Below are 23940 nucleotides of genomic sequence, written 5' to 3'. Positions count from 1 at the left end.
TATTTTCTTACAAAAAATCATTTGCTAGAAGTTTCTAACGAAATTTATTCTTCAAACTGTTGTTAACCTTGTAAAATAAAAAATTTAAAATCACTGCAAATGGTCTTCTAAAAGCCATAAAATAAAATAAAGTCTGACCTGAATCTAAAAAATACCTTATTATTTACTATTTTTACAGTCGTATAATTTATAAATCAGAAATTCGCAAAGATCAGAATGCATTTTTAAGAGAGAATTAAAAAAAAAATACAAACGAAATTTTCTACAGGCTTCAAATAACTCATTTCATTTTAATCTACAATTCATTGAATGGATAGATAAAAAAAAGGAATGAAATCTGTTGCAGAGCGACAAAAAAATATTAATTTAAAAATTACACACACTGAATATGTACTTCTTTCATAGTTTGCTCCATTTCATAAATTATGTTTCGGCCTTTGGGGAAACAAAAAATTCAGATCTAAAGCTACACATATTTTTTCTGGGGTTTCCATACATGCGAGACAAAGTAAAGCAACAATAAATCATCTCTGGGTCTCTTCCTGCGAAACAATTTTTTGCTCGTTTTCGCTCATGCTCTCATCTCCTTCCTCTATCTGGATTTGCGTCTCTCTTGCGCGTATAATGATAACACTGGAGGCGCGCGTAATTCTAATTCCCGTCCTAGATTTTGAAAAGCCGCGACCCTAATTTTCTCTCGCGCCCAATTAACGCACCTCCCGCGAGAGATTATTTATGCTGCACATTAATGCGCTCGCACTCAAATCTGTTTCGCCTCTGCACGCATATTATATATATTTCTGCAGCCGAGAATAAAAACAAGAGCTTCCTTAATTTGAGATGCGCCTTCCTGATCGCGTTAAAATTGGAGCCGCCGCTGCACGCATGCACTTTTTTTTATAATTGCGTCCGTCCTTTTCTTTTGAGTATCCTCTATAAAAAAGCATATTCTATAAAAAAAATATATACCAAAGGAAACCTAAAATCTGGAAGAAAATTATGAAAGCAAAATAAATAATTTCTTCATAATAAAATGTTCCGTAACTGCCGTCAGCAAATTTTGACGAAAAAAATTAATTTCCTCTATTATACTCAAACATCCTTGATTTATCCATAAAAAATAAAATAAATTGCAATTAATAATATATATATTATACTTTTTAAAAACTTTCATATAAATGTATGAGATCAAGAGGCCCCATCCCTTTGACGCTTCCCTGAGTATATCTTAAACAATTAAAAGCTGCCAGCAATGACAAAAATTAACATATTGGCAAATACAAGAGCGGGAATGTTACGAGTCATTTTTTTATTTAGCAACATTATTCAGGGGGATCAATCTTAACAATGTATAGCTTTTTAACTGATTAATTTAACTTAATTTAACCACTAAAACTTTAAACTGATTAAAAATATTTAACAAATATCAAGCCGAAAATTAATCTCTGAGTATTTGTGTAATGCTGCATGATTCAAGGATCTGTGATAAAAATGTTTTTAAAGAGATATTTTTGTTCTATTATTGAGGCTCATTAGAAATCATATATTTTGATTTTTTTAAATTAATTGAACATTTTAAAACTTTTTAAAGAATTTTTTATTTCATGATGATAATTCATTCGTTTGAGAGTGAAACAGAGAAAATCGGCGGCACACATTGACGGTGCAGCGGGAATCGCGTGCTCATCTTCTCATTCTCTCTCCTTCCTTCCTCCGAATTAGCCTAGCATCCTCCCGCATCTCTAATAAACCTCATCTCCAATCCGGCGAAAGAAAATAGCGAATAAGAGAAAAATATGGAGAGGCGCGCGCGAGAGCCGAAATCGCGCACGCACTTGTGTACCACATAATGGGCTCCCCTCCCTGGCTGCCGTGGCAAAGGTCATCTCCATACGGCACTGCTGGTGCGCGCACCGTGGGACCTACCACACACAGGTGCTCACCCTACTAACCGCCTTCGTGGAGGGGCCGATGGACTGACGGGGGCTTAAAAGCGGTGTGCGTGCTCGCCGGCCGCTCAGACACGATGAAGCTGCAGTGGTGCCTGTTGGTGGTGGCCGCGGTGGGCATGGCCAGCGCCAAAACCTCCCTCGAAGACGCGTCCTCGGTGCTCTCGTCCGCCTTCAAGGACTGTATCAAGCCCATGTCGTACGTGTGCGTGCAGAAGAAAGTGCTAGTGTTCCTCGACAGGCTCGACCACGTGCGCTCCATCCCCGTCCTGGATGGCTGGAGCGTTGAGAACACGGCCACCCCCGAGGGCAGGGCCTTCCGCCACCCCATCACCGAGGAGGACCTCTCTTCGCTGAGCGAGGGCCGCGCGGCAAACGGCGCCGACCAGATCCTCTCCGACATGATTGACAACAAACTTGACGAGTTCTTCAGCACCAGGGTAGTCCGCATGTCGGTGCCCTCCGAAGTGGCCACCGTCGTCTCTGCAAGGGGCATCTCTGACCTCCCTTCCTTCGACATCTCGCTCGGTGACTCTTCTCCCAACGGCGAAGGTGCGTATTTTAAATTCTTGAAAATTGAGTTGATTCTGAAAATTTGCCCGCTGATTTTTAGTGTTAAGAGGTTGACAACCTTCGTAATATTAAATAATATTATTAAGCTTTTGAACATGTTAGAACTTTCCGTAACATTTCAGGAGCTTTTTAAAACGCCTTGTAAAAATATTGACGGAAAATTTAACTTCAACGGTTTCCTCCAAAATAGACATGGCTATACCATTTGGAAAACTCTTAAATCCTAAAATTTCTTCAATTTTTACCCAATAACAGTTTTCTTAATAACATTAGGTTGATTTCATAGAGCTACGAAAATGAGTGACTTATTCGTTTGAATGTCATCACCCCTTATAATATTTAAGATTTGATTGTGGACAGACTGACGCAGAAAAAAAGACAAATATTGCGGATTGTTTATAGTACGAATTATTTTTTGTAATTTAAATAATTCACACAAAAAAGCCACTTTGATCAATTTTATAGAAGCATCGCCATTAGTTCAAATTAGGAAATTTACAATTTCCAAAAGTGTTCAGATCCTTTGAAAATTATTACCAACACTCTAATTGTGGTTTAAATGAAACTTTAATTATCAAGTTATACAACGAATGAATAGTTATACTGTTATTCTGAAAACATTTTTTTATTACACTGTATTTTTTATTAGCATCAAATTCATATATAGAAATAGCCAGTCTCCGCCATGGCCTTAATTCATTTTCTCCAAAACGAAAAAAACGCTCATCTCCTCTCTTCCTAGGCTTTTTCCCTCTGCTCTTCGCGTGATTTATTCTGTCGGTCGTGCCGCGGTCGGGATCGTGCGAAAAAGGGTCACCCTGAGGGCAGCGATGGCCCACCTCCGCAGTCGTGACCCCTCGCGCCGCATTTGCCTACTTAATCTAATCACGATCTGCTACACTTTGAACCAGAATTCAGGTCACACAGATATGGATTCGCGCCGGAAGAAGAAGAACAAGTAGCGTTCCGCCGAAATTGCTAATGAGACTTAATTGGTTCCTTTGGAATAAATAAAGCGTGCGAACCGTGCATTGTTTCGCGCGCCGCCTTCTCATTTCCACAATTAACCGTTCTCTATCCGAATTATAAAAATTAGCCGCGCGCGATGAAAATTCATTAGGCTTTATGAGATAATAGAATACAAATCGTATTTCTCTTGTTATAAATTTTTCAAAATTATTTTTGCAGCTCGTTTGAAGAAAAAGAAGAAGCTGAAGCTGAAGGCCCTGCTGCTTGGCCTGCTGCTCGTCGGCGGAATCAAGTTGATCAAGTTGATGCCTGTCTTTTTGGCTTTGATCAAGCTTAAGGCGATTAAGGCTATCATTTTCTCCGTCATCTCTTTGGCGATCAGCTTAGGAGGAGCGGCCAGAGGTTTGATCCAGAGGAAACTCGCCCTTTTCAGCTCGCCCATGAAACACGTCAAAACCGTTGAGGTAAAAAGACAATCTTTTATTTTCTATTTTAAAACTATTAAATCATTTAATTTATAAAAACCAAGACTACATTAAGTGTAGAAATTTTGGCATTTTTTTAATCAAATTTAATTATTTATTATTTAATTTTCATTCATATTTCCAACTTAATTATAAAAAAGGGATAAATTAGATAACAATGAAGTGGTTAAAAAAAATGATTTCTATTTTTAATTTTTGATAATTTAATTTAGTTGCCTTTTGTCAATTCAAATACATTTAAATTAAAATAATCAGAAGTAAAAAAAAAAAATCAATATTAAATTGAATTTTTACTGTCAAAATTGACATCTTGTTGCTTAAAAGTCTCTAATATTACTACCCTTAGGTTTGGTTGGCTCCAATGAAGGGAGGTCACGGTGGAGGTCACGGCGGCGGCGGCGGTCACGGGGGCGGCGACAGCTACGGTGCCCCCAGTGGTGGCGGCGGCCACGACTCGTACTCGGCGCCGAGCCACAACAGCGGAGGCGGCCACGATTCCTACTCGAACAGCTACTCCAGCGGCGGTGGCGACAGCTACAGTGTTGGAGGCGGTTCGTACGGAGGCGGCAACCATGGAGGCGGCGGATGGCAGAGCAAGTCGGATGGCGCCGACCTCGCCTACAGAGCGCACGCCAAATAGAAACAAACACACCGCATTTAATTTTTAAGTAATTTATTGAGTAAAATAATATTTATTGCGAAATGTTAATTTATTGTTGAGATTTATATAATGTTAAGTTTTCTGTTCAACTCTTCAAATTGCTCAAAGCTTTCCTGATCCACCGTTCCTAATTCTGTATGAAAACCTCCAATTCTTCCTTCGCTCGGAATTCGCCGAATTATTTTTTCTCTCCAACACAGATGATTTTTTTCCGTTTTCGCAATTCAACTGGTGCCAATTAAATGTATATCAGCAGAAGATCTAAACTTTGATGAACTCTCTGGTCTCTTATTTACTAAAATGAACTACATATCAAAACTTCTTCATGTGTTCCAATGTACTTTGTAAGTGTCTTGATGTGCGTCTCGAATTTGAAATCAATTCAATTTTGACCGCAACTTCCCTCCCACTTGTCTTACTTTTCCAGTTTGATATACCAACTGAAACTATTTTAAGATTAAGAAAATAAATCTTGTTGAAAAACAGTGCATTGCTTTTTATTTTTATTAAAAACACACGTTTTAAGGAAGTGGCGGCAAAAGTTGGTCGCACTTTGAGTAGTCCGTCTCCACCGAGGTGAGAATTTTGCAAAGCTCCTTCCTGGCACACGCGTCGTCGCAACCTTCAGCCAGGGAAGTGTCACCCAATTTCACATAGTAACTTTTGACAAATAAATAATTTATGTTAAGTACAATATTGGAAAATTGGCACCATAATCGGTTGCTTGGAAATATTAATATTAAAAAATTTCGATTTTCAGATTTGAAAAAAAAAATACCAATGCAGCCACATAATTATTTAAATTTTTACCTGAAGTACAACTGCAGGAGTTGTGGATCGTTGATCATTCTCAAAACAAGGTCGTACGTGTCCTGGGGAAGGGCCGAGGGAACTCCGTACGCCTCAGTAAAGGTGTAAAGTTTCTGCCAGTTAGGCGGCACAAGTTCGCCACCCAAATTGGCCTCCGTCAAATTGTAATACCAAGTTTCGTGATCCAAAACACGCTAGAAATTTTAATTACAATTAAAACCTTTGGTTTATCTCCAGGCTCCAGTAATACTGTTTCTTGAATTTTAAATTAGGCAATATTTAATTCCTGACTTGACACTTTGAAATCGCATTCAACGAATTGAAAGGGGACTAAATTTATTTTAAATTTAACCTTGAAAACATTTTTTTGGTTTTTTTTAATAGCAATGATTTTTTACTACTCTTGCCTTTATATTATTTGCTCTATAAAAATTTTGCATCCCTTCAGTTTTAAGAATAAATTTGGTTTTTGGAAAGAGCTTCCAAATAATTGCTTACGTATGATGCGCCGTCATATGGACCGTCAACGGTGTAGATGCGGTAGTTAGGGTTGACATCACTATAAGCGGTGCCACTTCCGCCAATGAACGCGACATTGGTGGCCCTTTCCGAATCGGCCGGGTCGAAGTAAATCAGGTAGTGGTCGTTGTGCGTGTGTCCATGGAATTGACCCACAAGTGTGTTTTCAAATCTGAAAAATTATTATACTTTCAGGACTCCTTATTAGCATAGTAAAGTCTTAACAATTATTTAATTAGCAATTATTGGAAAATATTAAGAAATTTTTACCACCATTTTTGTGGACTTAATTTGAATATGTCAATAAGGAGTAATTAAAAAATTCAAGGTAAAATTTTTAATTACCTGTCCACGATTTTCCGGTACTGATTTCCCCAGACGGAAATACAGTCCGAGTTGCCGGGAATGTGTGACAAAATGTGCACTTTTTGTCCGGCTTGTTCAGCGGCCAGCAGTTCGTTGGCCAACCAAACCAGTTCTCCAGCCGGGTCGAAGGTCGTGTGCCACAGCCAGCTGTCATTTCAAATTTGCATTAAGAGTTGACATATAAATAAATAATATAACTTCGTCACTTAAAAGCCTCTTAAAAATAATAATAATAACTAATTAAATACTTAATTATAAATATATAACTTTACTATGATGATTGTAAGATTATGTAAATCAAGTGATTTTTCTTGCATTTGAAACAATTTTAAATTGTGTAAGTTACGTTGCAACTGATGTAATTTAAATTTATGAATGGTTGCACATCGACTTTGATTATTTCCATTTACAGAAAGCCTAAATTGCCCAGTTTAAATCTCTATAAATATCTTTACGGTACCCATTTAAAAGTTTCTTTCAAACAGACTGTATTTTACATTTAAGGAGAAATTTTTTCTAGATAGCGCGAATTTCTGCAGCCATCCCTCACTCAATGTGACCAGAAAGTTTTTTATCTATCGATAAAAAAGACGTACAAGTTGTAGTTGTAGCAGAACATGGTGTTGAGACCGACGATTTTGAGGTTGGGGTTGACGTTGTACGAGTAAAAGCCGCCCTTGAGGATGTTTGCGCTCTGCCCCGGCAACCACGATTCCCACAAGTTGACTGCAAGTTCGTAAAGCCACTTGGTCGAGAGATCGACCGGGACGTTCATTTCGTCACTTGTGAAACTATTTTAAAAAATTTCGCTAATTTTTATGCTATTATTGAAATGAAAAACTTACACATTCATAGGGTGTGCTTCGTGGTTGCCGAAAATGGGAAAAACGGGCACTGTGAATCTAGCCTTCAGTGCGTTGTACACGTAAGTGATCAAATCGATGTTGGACTGGGTGCTTGTGGCCCACACGCCGTGGTCAATGATGTCGCCGGTGAAAATCACGTATGCAATATCCTTAGAATTTATAAAAAAAGGTTTATAAAAATTCCTTTGAATTAATTATTTAAAACTTACACTATGGGCAGAACTGGCCTGGTCAATCAGATTTTCAAATGCGTGCACGGGCAGATCGCAATCTCTGTAGTCGCCCCAGTAGCCGGCGGCCCCTGTCGAGTTGATAGGGTCACCCTGATCGAACCTGCAACAGGTGGGTTCATCGCAGGCTGCGTTTCCGCCAACCCTGTAGTTGGGATCGACGTGCACGTCGGTCAGTTGCAGAACTTTGAACTTGGGAGAATTGGTCTAAATTTAAATAAAAGTTAGTTTCCAATCAAATTATGTATAAATTATACGCACGGGAGGAAGTTGGGGCGTTTCGGGGGTGGGTTTCGGACCCAAAAAGTCAAGGTCCAATGTCCAGTTGTAGCGGGGTAGGTCGACCCAGCAGTCTGGGTACAGCAGAAAACCACATGCCTCTTTGCCGTCTACAGGGGTTGAGCTGTTACGCTCAATCATGATGTAATAAACCAAGTCCTGCACCAAAAATGTACTATAATATTGAACTTTTTTTTTCGCACAAAAAAAATGTGACTCTCTAGGTTTTAAGTCACACAATCAGGTCTAATTAAGTCTAATTTTTCAAGCAATATAAATTTTTATACTGCATTATAATGTTATATAAAATAACATTTAATTTAATTTTTATTTCAAATATATTAATAATTAAAAAAAAATAGATAAAAATTAATACAAATAAACTCGAAATAGGAGATTTAAGAAGAAATTAAAAGAGGTATAGTGGAACGAATTAAATTAAATTTTCTACGTGGCAATTGCAAAATAATTTATGGTTCTATACTTACAATATTACTTTCAATAAGTCCCCTGCAAACTCTTTCTGTCTGGATGTTGAGGTTAAGACAAAGGTTGACTGTTTTGTTCACGAGGACCTCTGGAGGATCACCGGCGTTGAACCAATCCAAAATGTCGTTTGCAGCAACGCGGCAAAGTGAGCAAGTAAGCTATAAATAAAATGTAAAATAATTTGTTAAATTTTTTAATTGGTGCGGATCAAGAATTTCAATTTGGTCTTCAAATTAGGAAAGGAAAAAAATAAGAATCTGATTTAAAGAATTAATTAATTACGTCAAGTCTCTCCTCGGCGGACTTTCCGTCAAAAAAGGGCAGATCGATGGGTTCATTATCGAATTTGAAGTGTTCTCTCAACCTAAAGTTCTCGCTGAACTCTGCGTCAGGCACCCCTGTTTGCGCAATTCGGTTCAGCCGCTCTGGAAAAGTCCCCATATCAAAGGCCAGGTCCATTTGGAGGCCCAAAAGGCCCAGCATGACGGCAACTACTTGTTTCCCCATGGCGAGCTAAAGTGCCACTTGAACATTTGCGGAGAACAATAAGCCTCTTATTTGCTTCTTTATCTGATATCCCAAGATTATACTTCGTGTTTTTTAGCAATTGATAAAAAGTGAAGTGTGATTTCTTTTGGGACACTTCTTGGTCATGCATGGAATACACGTGAAGTTTTAATTAATTTGCCAATTAATGCTGGTTTGATAAGTGAGCCTTATCAAAAAAATAATCTTAAGAGATACGATTTTGACTTGGATATTTTAAAAAGGTTTTTTAATTCTGAAATATATTTGAAATTATTGAAGGAAGGCAAAAATGCAACAAAATTTTTGGCAATCCTTCGAACCAGGCGACCTATTTGAATTGGATCCGTTAAATAAACTAAACCTTGAGGCAAGTTTGTTATGCTGATTTTAATAAATTTTTTTTTATTTCAGCCTTGTTGATATCTTTCCTGTATATCCGCATAAATGTTTTACATTCAGAGACAAAATTTGTCTGTTTGGATCTTTAAAATGAAAATATCAAATTTGAAACATATATATTCTTTCTTTTTTATTTTACAATGTTTGTATTTTTTACACTTAGTATTATTTCCACAAATCTGAAAAATAGTGACGAGATCATCAATGACAATATTTACAAAGAGCAGCACAAGTAGGGACACATTGTCTCTGTTATCACTTACAATTAATATCGCGCCTTCGTGGGATGGGTCCAATTGCGATCTTTTCAAAAGATCTGGCAAGGTCAAAGAGTTCAAGTGTTTTAACATGAGAATAATAAATTCTCGCGCAAATTTTGTAATCTTAACAATGGGGGCACAATTGTCATTTGATATCGACATCAACCAGTATGCACAATCTACAAAGTTTCATAGAGTATTTTGATTCAAGACAATTCTCTCTTGGGTAAAATAATAGCAATTCTTTGCGGTTAAAAGTTGCCCCTCCATATTCTCTACTAGGAACCGGTGACACTCCACAAGTGGGAGGACCAAAGTATGTAAAAGGGGGCCGAAAACCCTCCGAAAAAATTTCGTCCTTGCTATTTCCGAGTCAAAAGTTAACAGAGTTTTATTGGGGAGTTTTCTGAAAAACAAAGATTGCTGCCGCTTGGAAGTTAATAACTCTGCCAATCTTTGATTAACTAAAAGTATTTTCCAAAAAAAATCAATCATTTTGTAAGAAATTCGAGGATTTTTAATTTTAATTTTCAGAAGGTTTTCTAACCCTATCAGGATTTCCGTTTTTATCTAGACTTGACAAAGCTCCAGATTCTAAAATATGCGCGCGCGCTTCGGAGTCTTAAAAATATTCACGTGTCGTTTGTGAAAATGCTGAATGAGGTTTCATTTTTGTAGTCAATATATGCAATTCAAGTCCAACACACAGTTTGGTAAAATCCATCAAAAAATAACGCAGGTCGTGGACAACTTGCTCTTTCTCCGTGACTTTCTTGACGAGATTCGCGACGCTATGGAAAACCTGCTGGGGGTTGGGCTGGAAAACTCGCGTGCGTCCACGTTGTCCAGACTGGCCTGGTCGTCCGAGTCGCGCTCGACGCGGTGCAGGACAATCCGGTAGCAGCCGGTTATACTGCTCTTGGCTCCTTTGTCCGCCGCCTCCGCCAAAAGCGCCTCCGACACCCCCAACAGCTGCAGACGTTTTTTCGCTTCAGCAGCCACCTCCTTCAACTTTTCGCAGTCTGGATTGTCCAGGACGGACGGTAAAACCTGAAATTGAAATCTTAATTTAAGTATTTTTTTTTTCTAATCTTTTTAATGAAAAACTGAGATGGCGAATCTATAAAGATTTTTTCGCAGTAAATTATTTTCAGTGCTTCATAAATAACTCTAAAATTTAATTTTACTTAAATATTAAGTTTGAGCACAATAAATTGTATTGGCAAAATTTAAATGTGTATAGTTAGTAAAGTTTTTGATCTGCAGATAACAAATTACTAATTTAGTGCCTCGTAAAATTTTTATTTGAAACGAACTTAAAAATTATTTTAAATTAAAAACTTTATGCCAAAAAATGGGAACAGATAATAAAAATGAATATAAATAATAGAATAAATAATTTATTTAAAGAAGGAGCATGAAATAAATACCTTAGGAACTTTTTCGAGCCAAGAGTGTTCTTCCAAAAGAGTTTTGAGAGAAATGCGGTCAGCAGGCAGTGGTTTCATCAACCCTCTAATCACAGACACGCAATCTTGGCTGACCTCGATCGGGTCAACGAACTCTCCCTCCAGGATGGTTCTCTTCAGGGCGGCGACCGTGTGTCCCCTGAAGGGCATCGTGCCAGTCACCATGAAGTACAAAATCACTCCCAACGCCCAGATGTCCACTCCACATCCTGTGTACCTACAAAAAATGAATATTTAAATTAATAAAATAGCTTGAACGGTCTGACACCTTCAAAATCATGTAAATCGAAAACCCTGAAAAATAAAAACGATTCAAATGTGTTTTTAGCAAATTACTTTTGAACTTTTTTAGCTTCCCTAATGTGAAAATCATCTTATCTTCTCTAGAAACTTTTTTAAAAGTTAATTAGTCCATCAATTTTTGTCCCACATTATTTTTTTCAGTTTGAATCGTTACTTACTCAATGATCTATGTAGAATTTTTATTTTTTAGTATAGTTATTATGATCTGAATTATTTTGATTTACCATTCATCTCGGAATAGTTCTGGTGCTGCGTAGGGGGGCGACCCGCAAAATGTCTGCAGACGCTGGTCGGGCGAGTTGACTTTGGTGCTGAATCCAAAATCAACGACTTTGATTTGGTTGCTGGAAAACATGACGTTTTCCGCCTTCAGGTCACGGTGAATGAAGTTGCGATCGTGCTATAGTTTCAGGAAAATAAATCAATAAAAGTATCAATTATTTTCTTATCGCAGTTTAAATTTTGTTTTAATAACTGGGAATATTTATTAATTACTAAACTAATTTAACAAAGTCAAATCCCAGAAAATAAAAATGTTAAATTCTATAAAATTATGAATTTATTATCAAATAAGTAATACATAAATTTCGCTCTTTATTTGACTTACCATGTAACTGATCGCCGAAACCAATTGGGCGAAAATGGGTTTGGCTTCGCTTTCCGAAAGCTTGCCCGCGTTCGCAACGCGCGTATACAGCTCCCCGCTGTACGCATATTCGGTCACTAGGTGGATTCGTGTGTACGTCTCCACCACTTCGTACAATCTGGAAAATGTTAAAAAGAAAATCACATTAGGGAGATTTTAATAAAGTTTAATTTGAAAACTACTGGAAAAACAATCCTAAATCTTTCCACATGTCATTCAATTAGAATTTAACAAAATAAGATTTTTTGGAAAATGTTTTTTTGATTGAACTTTTGAAGTTTCTAATAACTGAAATTTGCCCTAAAATTTTGAAGGAAAAAATCTAATGAAATTTAATACGAGTTTAATACATATGAGAATGTAAAATACGTTACTCATAATAAAATCGTTTTATTGAGATAATTTACTTTTCTCAAATCTGTTTAAAAAATGATTTCAGAGTTCCTTTATGAATAAATATATTTCTTGCTTTTTATCTGACATAAGGGAAAGTGCAGAGAGGGAAATGACGCGAAAACTAATCCTCATTGAGGCGCACGCACGGAGCTTGCTTGTGTGTAATGAATGCGCACACAAAAGGCTTCTGTGTAACTCGTTGCTGGTTGAACGCAACCCCCGCGGCCTTTGCGTCCCGCCGGTTGCATAAGTCACCCAACAAAAGAGCATTTCTATGTTTTTTTGCCAAGTTATGGCGGCTCACGTCGCAGTTTGTGTCGCCAGCCTTGACTGTATTCTTGAACTTGCCTGATTAGATTTGGGTGGTTCATCGACTCGAGGGTTTCGATCTCCCTGTCCAGCATTTTCCGCGTCTTCTGGTCCAGTTTGTTTTTGTCCAAAACTTTGATAGCTACCCTTTCTGTAATAAAGAATAATTTCATTTAATAAAACTTAAACATTTTAAATATAAGAAATTTTTAATAACGTTTTACAAAAATTTTCATAATTTAAAACATATAAAAAAATCAATAATTTAGCTATACCGTACCTTTCGTTAGTTGATGGTGGGCCAGTTTGACTTGAGAGAAGTTTCCGCTGCCCAGTTCGCCTCGGAATCGGTAAAAGCCGACCCGCTTGCCCAAAGTCACCTCTTTGAGCCACCGCTCGTCGTGGTGCAGACCGTGCAGGAGTCTTTCGTAAGGGTTCAGGTCGTCCATTGGTTCAGGTTCGTGTATCGACTTTGGCGTAGGAAGCGTGTGCACTTCTGAGAGGAAGCTGCTGCTCCGCCTTCCTGATAATTTAATTTTTTTATTAATTTCTTGATTTTTCAATTGAAACTCAACTGATTGATTTAAATTTTTTTAATCAACTTTAATTTTATGAACTTAAATCAAAGTAATTTATTACTGAAAACGTGTTCAAGTTAATTGTTATTACATTTAATTTTGAATATAATTATTACACAAACAAAATTTTTACTCAAAAATAAGCATTATCTCTGATAAAACTTTACAAAATTATTAATTTGTTAATTTTATTTTTCAGATTTATTTAGTTTGCAAAAAAATATGGAGAACAGCGTTTCATTTTTACTGACATTAAAAACCAACGGAAAAACACATAACGTACATTGACGTGTTTCAATTTTACAACAATAAGGCACATTCATATTTTTTATTTATTTATTTTCTTAACTTACTCTCAGTTACATTTTTAGGAACGTTCAGGCTGTCGGGCATGATTCTGGCGGCAGGCATTTTGCTTTTATTAATATCCTTTTTAGAACTAAAAGCTGAAACAAACAAAAGTGCACAAATTGAAACGTTTGGCAAACAGTATATCGAGTGAAAACAAAAACAAATAGAGCGCGCGCCACTCTAGCGAATTATAATGGTCCTTTTACGGCCTCCGCCTGTGCTATTTGCGAACGGGTTGATTAAATCGCCAGCCACGTCAGCAGCAGCAGGTGATATAAAATCAATTAGTTAATGGCCTCTGTGCGAACCTTACGAGCGCCCATCTGCCCGTCGGTTTTGGGGTCGCTTCGAGTTGTCCGCGTCTGGTCATGCGATTGGCCCATCAAAAACGAGCCACAACCTTTCTGCATTATCCATAGCCACCGGTGCACTCAGCCCGGGGTGGATGAAATAGTCGAGATGGAGAATTATTAAAGGGCTCCGAAACTGATTTGGATTAAATATTTCATCAAGCCTTTCAAGAGCTTTCACTGAATGATTTCTATCGACCTCTCAACGTTTCCTTTTATAAATTTGTTTTTGCAAAAAATCCTTTTTTTATAATACGGTTAAGGAAAAATTGACCCAAAATTATAAGTAGAGTATTTAAAGAAAAAAAATAATAACAGTAAAATGTTGTATTAATACATTTGAAAAAGCGATTTTCTTAATTTAATTGAAAATGGCTCTTTGCAAAGCATCAATATAATTTAAATTTGCGAGGCTTCAAAGTGTTATTGAGATTGTTAGACCATGAGAGGGTTATTTTTATGCTACTTTATTTAAATAGTTTAGCAGAGTTTAGTAACAAAATTCCATTAAAAACTTCAAGCAAAAGAAAAAAAAACACTTGCTTTTTTACTCGAAAGAAGTTAAAAAGGTAAAATAAATTGAATTGCGTAGGTCTTTTTATTTGCAAATAAAAGTTTTTGATATATTACAGATTACAGAGGCTTTTTATGTGAAATTCATTTTTTCTCTCTCTGAAATCTATCATACCAGTTTAAAATTAATAAAAATTTTCAATCAGCTTCACTTCAACCCATATCAAATGGCAAAATAAAAGAAAGAAATAATAAAAATAAATAAAAATAAGCCAAAATGATATAATTCCTTCAAAGGCTCTCAAAATCACTGCAAGAACAACGGAGTAATTTACATGTTTCCCTAGATTAAATATTACAACTTCCTTTTTTACTTTTTTACTGCCTCTTATTCCAAGTTCAGATAGAAAAATTGCCCCTAGCAGATTGATTCTAATGTCGTTTCTGCCTTTTTCAAGTTTCGGACCAAAAATAATATTTCCACCGCATTCAGAATTCAAGGACGTCACGATTTTCTCATTGTTTTTCCAGCAGTGCATACAGACGACTTTCGTGTAGTGGTTTTATACATTTCCATTGAAACACGAGGCGGACCGATTACAAATCTACATCTGTCCCAGGCAAAAATATACAATGGAAATGCACGAGAGAGTCTTAATTTGGAGAGACGGACGCGTCCACTCGAATGGCGGGGATTATTTTATGTAAATCTCCGCGGCGGCCCGGCTGAAAAAATCAATTCAAGGCACGCGAGAAATATATAACAACTCGCGTTGGAGCGGCGTGTCGCTCTGACTGAGTAATCAACCTCAAGGGAGAGCCTCTTCAGAAAGGTATTTGGGGAATATAAGTGGAGAGTTGATGACAAACAATAATGGAAAATGCCTGGGGCAATTTTTGTCCTTTCTTCGAAATAGCTCGAGAGATGAAGAAAGTGGATTAATTCCAAATTTCTGATATTTCTCCTTAAAATTCCCAACAGTTTTGAACCAAGGGTTTTTAATATGTGGACAAAATAACTTCTGAATCTTTTGAGATTTAAGGAAAATTTTAATTATTTTTAAACTCCATTTGATATCTATCAAGACTTCAAATATGAAAATAAAAAATTATACCTAATGAATTTATTTCTCAAGGTATGAATGAAAAAACAGAAAAATGATCACTAAAAAAAAGGATGAAAATTAGTGTTAATTTAAATCAGGCTGATATTGAAATTTCCTCATCGATCTTTAAATTTCAGGACAATCATAGGAAAATTTGTTATATCTTACAAAAATTTCAATTTGAGGTTAAATAAATTTGCCTAAATCAGGGAAAATTATTTACAAAGTTGCATGATGATATTTAACCTGAACGTTTTATCATGTAAATAAACAAATGAATTGCATCAAACTCATTCACCTTTAATAAAAACACATTTCAGAGAATTTAGATATTATTCTTGCTTTTATCAGGAAGGTAAACCTTTGAGATGCTAAATTGCTGTGTTTTTTGATAGGTATCAAAAACACGTTTGGATGAGAGGCAACCGTGAAAAAGGCAGCCGGTTGCGATCAATCATGCTTTTAATTAGCGTGAAAAGTGCCTTATCAAAACACACGCGAGCGAAATTTCCTTTTTTTAACACGCACACACTTAATACTTTTTCTATACACTTAACCCACCGCGCTTTATAATCCAGCAATCTGATTAACTCTCGACAAAATTGAGAGATAATTTGATTAAGATTAATTACGTTGAAAAGATTTTCCAGGCCAATCGAAGAGGGATCGATGAGGAAATATAATTTTTTTCGCACATGAATGTAGGCCAACAGCGAACAAAAAAAAACTGCAGAGAATGCGAGCGCCAAGAATAACAAAAGCAAATTAGCTTTTTATTGCGCGCGTTCTGCCCGAGTGGCGAGCCATAAAAATTTGGCGCCGAGGAAATCGATAAACATACTGGACCATCCGGAAAGCGTGGGCTGGTGCTCATTCCGGCTGTTTTCATTTGTGCGCCATAAAAAAGTTGGAATGTTATGCGCACTTTAAAGTGACTGTAAACCTTAAAAAATGCAGTTCAAAATCTTAATAGATCTTACTTAGTGAGGGTTATGAAAAAATATGCTTAAAATGTTGGAACATTTAAAAAAATTGCAGATTTTCAAGCAATCTGAGGGAGGATAAATTTTTAAAGCCAAAATTGATTATAATTATCAACACAATAATGTCTTTGGTGCACCACGATTAAAGGGTCTTATAATCACAATTTTATGGACTTGCTCCTGGATAGATATTTTTGTTAAAAATTGACGTAGTTATTCGCTTTTAAGTTTCCCATTTATGTTTTTTCTGGAAACTTTGGAAGTTTATAGCTCCGTCAATTTTAGTCTATAAATAATTTTTCTAAATCAAATTCCATCTTTACAAAAAGATCTTGAATATGAAATTTTTATATTCTGAAAGCTATTAGACCCTTTAATCCTAGAGCACTCGTCAGTGGAAGCATAATGAGTTTTGACCTTTCCACTCATCCTCCTGTAGTTAAAAAACTGAAGTTTTTCTAGCACTTACTCTTTTTATAACTTTTTGCTTTTCACCCTTGTAGCCCCAGTTACATGAAATTGGCCGGTTTGGTGGGCAGAACAAATGTTCCTTGGACTAAAAATAGCCGCGCAAATTGCACAGTAGAATATACGAATGTGGTTCAAGGAAGAGGTGCATAATTCAAAAGTGGTGTAATTTCAGGCACCGCTCCAACAATTGGCGCATAACTTATTATGCATGTAAATCAGAAATTTATCTGAGCAGTCGGCAACGTGTACATAATAATATTATGTATCACGTCGGGTGTGTCATTTGCGAACAAATCGCGTTCGATATGGCGGCGCGGCCCCGTGAATAATTCATCCTTTGATTCCGTCCATCTGCAGGCCGCGCGGAAAGCGAAAAAAGAATAACCGGGGCAGTTGCAGGTGTGTGGCCGATCGATACTTTTATATCTCTCTCGCTCTCTTTGCTTTTCCGAGCGTGTTCGACTGCCAATAAGGAACGCACCTGGCGCCTTATTTACAGGTGCGATCGCATTTCGATTCCACTTTCAATGATTGGCCACACGGTTAAATATTGCTTTTCGGCGAACGGTCAAGGAAAAAACAGACAAACACGCAATTCTTGATATTGTGACGAAGTTTTTTGATTGGAAAAATAATATTGATGTGGAAAGGAAATTTATCGGTCTTATAATAGTTATATATTTTCTCGCCAGTTAACTACAAAAATTTACGCCATGAGGTTATGTTGGTGTTGAGTGTGGATTATTTTAATTCAATAAATGTCAACTTGGAAGGTGAGAATATGGAAAATGGCTTTGTGTTAAGGCCAATGTTACAACAGTTTTATGTCTTTTCGTTACACGCTTACAATATATAATACAAAAGTGATTTTTTAATAAGCTCTCTGCACAAAAAGGAATTTAAAACCGCAATAAAAATAATTAAAATAAATAAAAATGTCAAAATTTGGCCTTCCAATTTCAAAGAATAAACCAGAATACAAATTCTCTTAAAGTTTTAATATCATAAAAGGTCAACGATTATTATAAATTAATTGCTCCTTAGAGTATTGCCATATGATGTCAATGAAAATTATAAAATACTGTTTTAAGGTTATAAAGGAATGTTTTCAACAAAACTTTGTTTCACTGGATGTTAAAGCGGATAAGCAAACAGAGAAAATTCTAAATTTTTATTTCTTTTTCGCAGTTTTAAAATACCAATTACAGAAAATTTTAATTCGAATAAGAAAAAATGAGAAAACCCTGTATGAAGATAAAAGAACTTTAAATTATGTTCCAATTTCTTAAATTAAGCAATTAAGACTGTGTTTTTTTAATATTAAAAAAATATTTATTTCAATGTTTAGCGTTTGAAATAAATTTGACATTTCTATAAAAACATATTTTATCAAAAACTGCATCCTAGACTGTCACAAAAATTAGTAACTTTATTGCCACTGTTATTTAATTTTACTCTGAATGAATCCATTTTTTCTTCTTGTTCTCTGATCAGATTCACTTTCTCTCTCTCTCTATTTCCCTTTTGACCTTGGCTCTTCTGTTATTAATAACTGGATCGAGACAATTTTTAGATGGGAGTGGGACGATTCAGTTATTTCCATCCTCTTCGAGGTGCTTAATGCGCAGTGTATAAATAGTCAAAGTTGACGCGAGCACGGAAATACATAAAGCCAGCGGTCACGAAACCGCCGCCGAGCAGATGCTGATTTCTTTCACAAATATTCGAAACAGAAATCACTGCTCCGTCTTGAATGGGAATCATTTGAAATTCAATCAGCAAAATAGGTCAAAGAACGAAAGAGCGTGATTAAACTATATATTTTTTTAAAACATTGCCGGTTTTATTTTTGGAATTATCTTGATTAAAACCTTCTTCTCCTCCAAATGAACTTGAAAATCAAGGCAAATTATTGTTCTGATAATGACTTTTCAGAAAATTATTGTGTCGATTTTCACATTCCAAAATACTGAAAATAAGATTACAGTTCTTGATACTTTTTTCATTTTTTTTTTTTGCATTATCATTTTTAAAAAGGTTTTTTTTTATTTAGCAATTGTTATGTTTTATTATTGGAATTTCGGCTCGTCTGTTGGCCACCGATTCTATGAATGAGAGGCTTCTGTATTGTGAAAACGCCGCTCTCAATTCATCGCTCTCTGTTTGCCTTTCTTTGTTTTGTTACGCCTGCGTGGAGCACATGTATAACATTTTAGTTCATAGCCTTCCAGAAGAAACAATAAAAGTGCTCATTATTTTTGCTCGTCTTTATATGCATGCGTGTGCTGCATTAGTCCCAAAATAGCCTGCAAATTCCCATAAAGACACTCGCCGATTGCTTATTTGCTCAGAAATAGAACTAAGCAAAACAGACGAGTTTTTCCAAAGAGATTGACGGACACGAACAAAACAATTGATTTTGGATTATAGCGACGAAGGAAAAAAGTAATAATTATTAATTAGTCTAGATTTCGTAATGACCGCACGACAGCTTTCGTTAAAACAGTAAAGATCATTAATCGTGCCGCACAAATTGCCTTAACCTTGAACGTATTTTTTGATATAGAATGTCAAGAAGTGATGTAACATAAAAATCAGTAATGAATTTTGGTACCTCAGAATCAGTCAAATGATATTGAATAAATAAAAAAAAAAAAATTATAATATTAAATAGCAACTTCCATGATATGTCCAAAACTTTTCCAAAAAATTTAAATCTTTTGCAAAGATCTAACCATGAAATTCTAAATTTTTATTTTCAGAAAAAAGGTAGAAAAAAATTGCTTATTTCAATTATATATGTTATAAATAAGATTTTTATTCATTTTATTTTTTATTCAGTAACACTTTGATGAAGGGCATGCGTTGATAATGAACTTTTTTTTTGTAAAGTTTTACATATTCCAAAAGCTCAATTTAAATTCCTCCGCATTATAAGAAGGAAATTATGCGCACGAACGAATATAGAATGAAGGTAAAAAGGAAGAATCTCGCGTTCCTCTTTTGCATGCAAAATTCTTGCAAAAGCTCTTGGGCTGTTGTAAGTTGTAAATTGACTCTGGCGAAGACGCATACACACTAGAGCAAAGTTTTAATCACTATTGATGGCTGCAGGCTGCAGGAACGACAGAGTGAATCCTCTTATACGGAAAAGCAAAAGTTCCTCTCTTGATTGAAGCACGTATTTATGAGCAAAACTTTCGAACGCCACAAAACGGCGTTCATAATTTATCAAATACTTTCCTTGCTTAGAGTTAGGAATTTTGAAATCAATAAATTATTCTTTTCATTTAACATCAACTTTTATGATGTACCACCTATTTTAACAAGTTTTTTATGATCCACACCCTGTAAATTTGGTTTTTCCTGAACGTGAAAATGGTAAAAATATTTATGAGTTAACAGTAAAAAAATTGGCATCCTTTATCGGGTGGAAGCCAAAAAGAATTTCAACATTGAAATCAATATGTTTATTTTCATATTCACGAAAATGTTTATTTTTGGAATTGAGTACAAAATTGTAATTCTTATTTCCAGCCCCTACAATTTTCATACTTCTTAAACGATATCTTGATTTATTTTGGAGCGAGAATAAATAATTCGGAAACGGACGTCATCGGCCTGATCAATATTATTGAGAAAATTTTAAACCCAAAATATACAAAAGATCCATCCTAATAGCTTTTCGTATTCCTTTTGTATAAAGTTGAAGCCGCGCCATTACTGGGAACCGATTGCGAGGCGCACACACTGACACACGTAATCAGCCGCCGCTCTCCACGGTGGATTTGCTAAGGGGATTACAAGGGCCGCGACACGAGTGACATCGGGGATTTAGTAGCGACTCAATTTCCAATTTGTGACCACCCACTCGGATTGACTTTCGATCGGCTCAATTCTCATCGGGAAATACTTTTTTTTTTGTGGGAAAAAAAGCTTTTTTTCTTATGCAACCGGCAGAGCAGGAAAATTTATTGCCCAATCAACAAAAATAACGAAACAGATCGCGTTTTCCTGAAGAGTATTGGGCCACTTTTTGAATGAGGACGCGTCACGATTGCTGTCCCCGTGCATGGTTATTAAAATATTTACTCTCGACGCAGACTTGTACAAAATTGCTTTTTGTTTTCTGTTCAAAGCAGTGCCTCAAAATGGAATCATTCACATGCAAATTGGTGTGTGTGTTGTTGATGTGCACCAATGTAAATTATATTGTTCGAGTTTATTCCAAGCTGTACAACGGGCTCTCCACACTAAATCAATTTGTCCGCATTGTGCTGGGCAGATGCTTTAACTATGATGCATACAGAGTCATTTGTGTTCAATAAAAGCATGATGTATTGAAAGTGGGCACGAAAGTGGCCAGTCTCGTTTCTAGTAAATCAACTTTTGCGAGTTTCTTGACTTTATTCACTTCCCGCTTATTGAATTTAAGGGGCAAATAACAGAGAAATAGGGGTAATAAAAATCCTTGTCCTAGTGTTGCACAGCAGAAAACGTACATAAACTTTTGCTTTGAAATTTGCAGCATAATTATTATGATTTACTTATTCAACCCGTTTGTAATATGTTCCTATGTAATATTGGCGAATCACCTTTAAAATAGAACTAAAATTTATCATTATCACGTTGTGTTCTTATGACCACATGCATGTAATACAGAAGATGTAATATTAGAAAAACTCCGCAATCTCAGTTTTTTATTCTGACATAAATTCAACTAGAATTTTACGAACTTATTCTAATTCGGAAACTTTTCATAAAAAAAATCTCTGAGAAAATCATCATGGATTTGTATAGAGGAATTTAAAATTCAATGCGTTTATACAATTTTTAGCAACTGAATGTTTTTCCCAGTGATTTATTATAATTAACGCGTACTTAGCATCTCGCATTATACGCATAATTATTTATTGCGAAACCCTTCATCTTTAAAATTTTCAATGATAAATTAGTTAATATAAATACATACAAAAGGATAAAAGATATATTACAACGTTGCAGTTTCAATTCAAATTTTAGTTCTTTACCACAAGGAAATAAATATTTCGGAATTTTATCAACAAGTCTTATTATTTAATTCCTTCCATAGTTTATAAACTTCATTGTTTTCTACTAAAATAAAATAATGAAAATAATCCATTTCCAAGTAAACATAAACATTTGGAAATAAATGCAAACAGATTCAAAGTAAAAAAATTATAATAAGCAAATTTAGAATTGTGTTCTTTCCGGTTCAAGTAAGTGATGGAGAGTATAAAATAATATTGTAAATATATTTTTTTTTTAATCTAAAAGTTCTATTTAGAAATTAAAATCTAATGTCACTTCTTGATAAACAAAGTGTAAAACAAACTCAAACATATCCAAAAAGTAGAATAATAAGTGAAGTTAAAATTTCAAACACTATAATAAACCCTCAATATTGTTTTTGTTTAATTAATTCTCACTTCTGTCAATCAAAATACGAATGTGCTAATTAATCGCAGGATTGTGACGTCAGTGGTTGCGCGCGTACAGTGCATCTCTCTCGCCCCGCGGGATAATTAATCGCTTGCATGCATCAACATACCAGCATCCTTTCTCTCCCATGAAATCTAAAAATACTCGCGCAGCCTTGCCTGCATTTGGAACTCCAGATACGGACGCAAATTTTGTATAAATATGCTTGACTTTCTTTCCTATGTCGCGATTTGCCTTTATCGCCGAGGGCTTGGTGAAATGATTGTCCGTATATTAAAGCAAGAGTTTAATTTTATTGCCTCGAGGCAGGCACATCACAGATGCGACGGCCCGCGGGCAGTGAGGCACATTTTTTCGCTGCTGCGATAACGCGACTGATAAAAGTCGTATATTTATATTATTATCGCTTCTGTCGCTTGTGTTGATGAAAATAACGTACGACAAAATTAACAAAATAAAATTTATAATATTATTTCAGCAGGAGATTTTTTTGTCACTTTGCTATTAAAAATTAAAGAATTTTTCTTGAAATTAAGAATAATTATTTATAACTACAAATTAAAGTTTGTTTTAGTATTTTTTCTTCTAAATTTGATAGTTTTTTATTTTGTATGCAGCAATAACCTTTTTGAAATTTCATTAAATTTAATTTAGGAAAAAACATACAATAAATTGAAACCTTCCTGATAAATCATCTACCAATGCAAGGCTGACAGTTTAGCACTGCCCCCACTGCGTTTCGTGCTGGCCTAGTGATGCGCAAAATTGAACTAGTGTGTGTCAAGAACAAAGGTTAAATCAATTTGTCCACTCTCTCGCAGGAAGTGCACGATAGATTTATATACTGACAATGAGTGACACTTCCGTTGCTTTGTCATAAAAAAACATGACCAGTGCAGAAAAAAGTAGAAAAAATATCAACCGAATTAATCAGAAAATGATAAATTATAAAATTCTAAGATGTTAAATGCTAAATCGGTTGTGACTCGATGTTATGCCGAAATTAATTAATCACAGTGAAAATAAATAAAATTAATTTGGAGTCGTATTTAAAAAAGTAAACAACGAGCTTGCGGGGAAGTGGTTTGACTTCCTTTGTTTGCAAATGATCTGTAAATTCTTTCAAACCAAACGAGGGTGTTTTGGGATTCGAGGGTGGTTTTTTCGCTCTCACCTGAGCAGCAGAGGAGAAGAAGAGCGAGAGGGCCGCTGTGTGGTTTCTGCGACAAACTCGTCGGCCCGCATGACACACCGTCGCCTGACTGAAGTGGCGGCCGGGCCTGGCCAAGGCGCCGCCGCCGCCGACCGCCCCTCCATCTACACCGTTCGCCAAGCACCGTCCGTTCTTGCGTTGGACGCCAGCGCCAACACCCGACGCCGCCCAATCCAAATATTTGCGATAGCGCCCCATGCCAATTTGCCTCTGTCAACAAAGGTCTCTTGATAATTGACAATGTCAACTAAAACAAATCTCCCGATCGCGAGGACAAATATTTTTTCTCCTTAATTATCAAATTCAAATAATAAACACATGAGATTTTAAAATTTACATAATAGTTTTATAGTTTATAGTTCAAGTGGGATAAATCGTAAAATTATTCAATGACATTTACATTTTT

The 23940-nt window shown here is 35.9% G+C and overlaps 3 protein-coding genes across 4 annotated transcripts; 1 reads left to right on the top strand and 2 right to left on the bottom strand.

Annotated features, from left to right (window-relative positions):
• Window positions 1-2001: 2001 nt before the first annotated feature.
• On the top strand, window positions 2002-5123 carry LOC132192916 (uncharacterized). Of its 2 annotated transcripts, none has more exons than XM_059613141.1 (3): window positions 2002-2501; window positions 3711-3955; window positions 4344-5123. In XM_059613141.1, exons 1-3 carry the CDS (start codon window positions 2027-2029, stop codon window positions 4614-4616), a joined length of 993 nt encoding a protein of 330 aa, XP_059469124.1. In that variant the 5' UTR covers window positions 2002-2026; the 3' UTR covers window positions 4617-5123. The 2 variants fall into 2 exon arrangements, with proteins under 2 accessions (XP_059469124.1, XP_059469123.1); XM_059613140.1 differs by having other exon boundaries at window positions 2003-2501; window positions 4323-5123.
• A 24-nt stretch (window positions 5124-5147) lies between these two features.
• Window positions 5148-8742, bottom strand: LOC132192915 (sphingomyelin phosphodiesterase-like). The gene is made up of 10 exons (XM_059613139.1): window positions 8479-8742; window positions 8196-8354; window positions 7690-7866; window positions 7408-7635; window positions 7178-7347; window positions 6929-7123; window positions 6312-6479; window positions 5946-6138; window positions 5448-5641; window positions 5148-5297 (listed from the first exon to the last, which is right to left on the bottom strand). The coding sequence occupies exons 1-10, from the start codon at window positions 8701-8703 to the stop codon at window positions 5159-5161; spliced, it is 1848 nt and encodes a 615-aa protein (XP_059469122.1). The 5' UTR covers window positions 8704-8742; the 3' UTR covers window positions 5148-5158.
• Window positions 8743-9219: 477 nt separating this feature from the next.
• LOC132205874 (serine/threonine-protein kinase NIM1-like) lies at window positions 9220-23574 on the bottom strand. Its single transcript, XM_059635222.1, has 8 exons — window positions 23496-23574; window positions 13438-13530; window positions 12787-13029; window positions 12546-12657; window positions 11763-11919; window positions 11380-11555; window positions 10814-11069; window positions 9220-10433 (listed from the first exon to the last, which is right to left on the bottom strand). Exons 2-8 carry the CDS (start codon window positions 13493-13495, stop codon window positions 10107-10109), a joined length of 1329 nt encoding a protein of 442 aa, XP_059491205.1. The 5' UTR covers window positions 13496-13530; window positions 23496-23574; the 3' UTR covers window positions 9220-10106.
• Window positions 23575-23940: the final 366 nt, after the last annotated feature.

Source organism: Neocloeon triangulifer, unplaced genomic scaffold, assembly GCF_031216515.1.
Source record: "Neocloeon triangulifer isolate White Clay Creek 2 clone unplaced genomic scaffold, ASM3121651v1 ptg000003l, whole genome shotgun sequence".
NCBI lineage: Eukaryota > Metazoa > Arthropoda > Insecta > Ephemeroptera > Baetidae > Neocloeon > Neocloeon triangulifer.
Note: the sequence above shows the minus strand (reverse complement) of the source record. Positions and strands in the feature narration are given on the sequence as shown.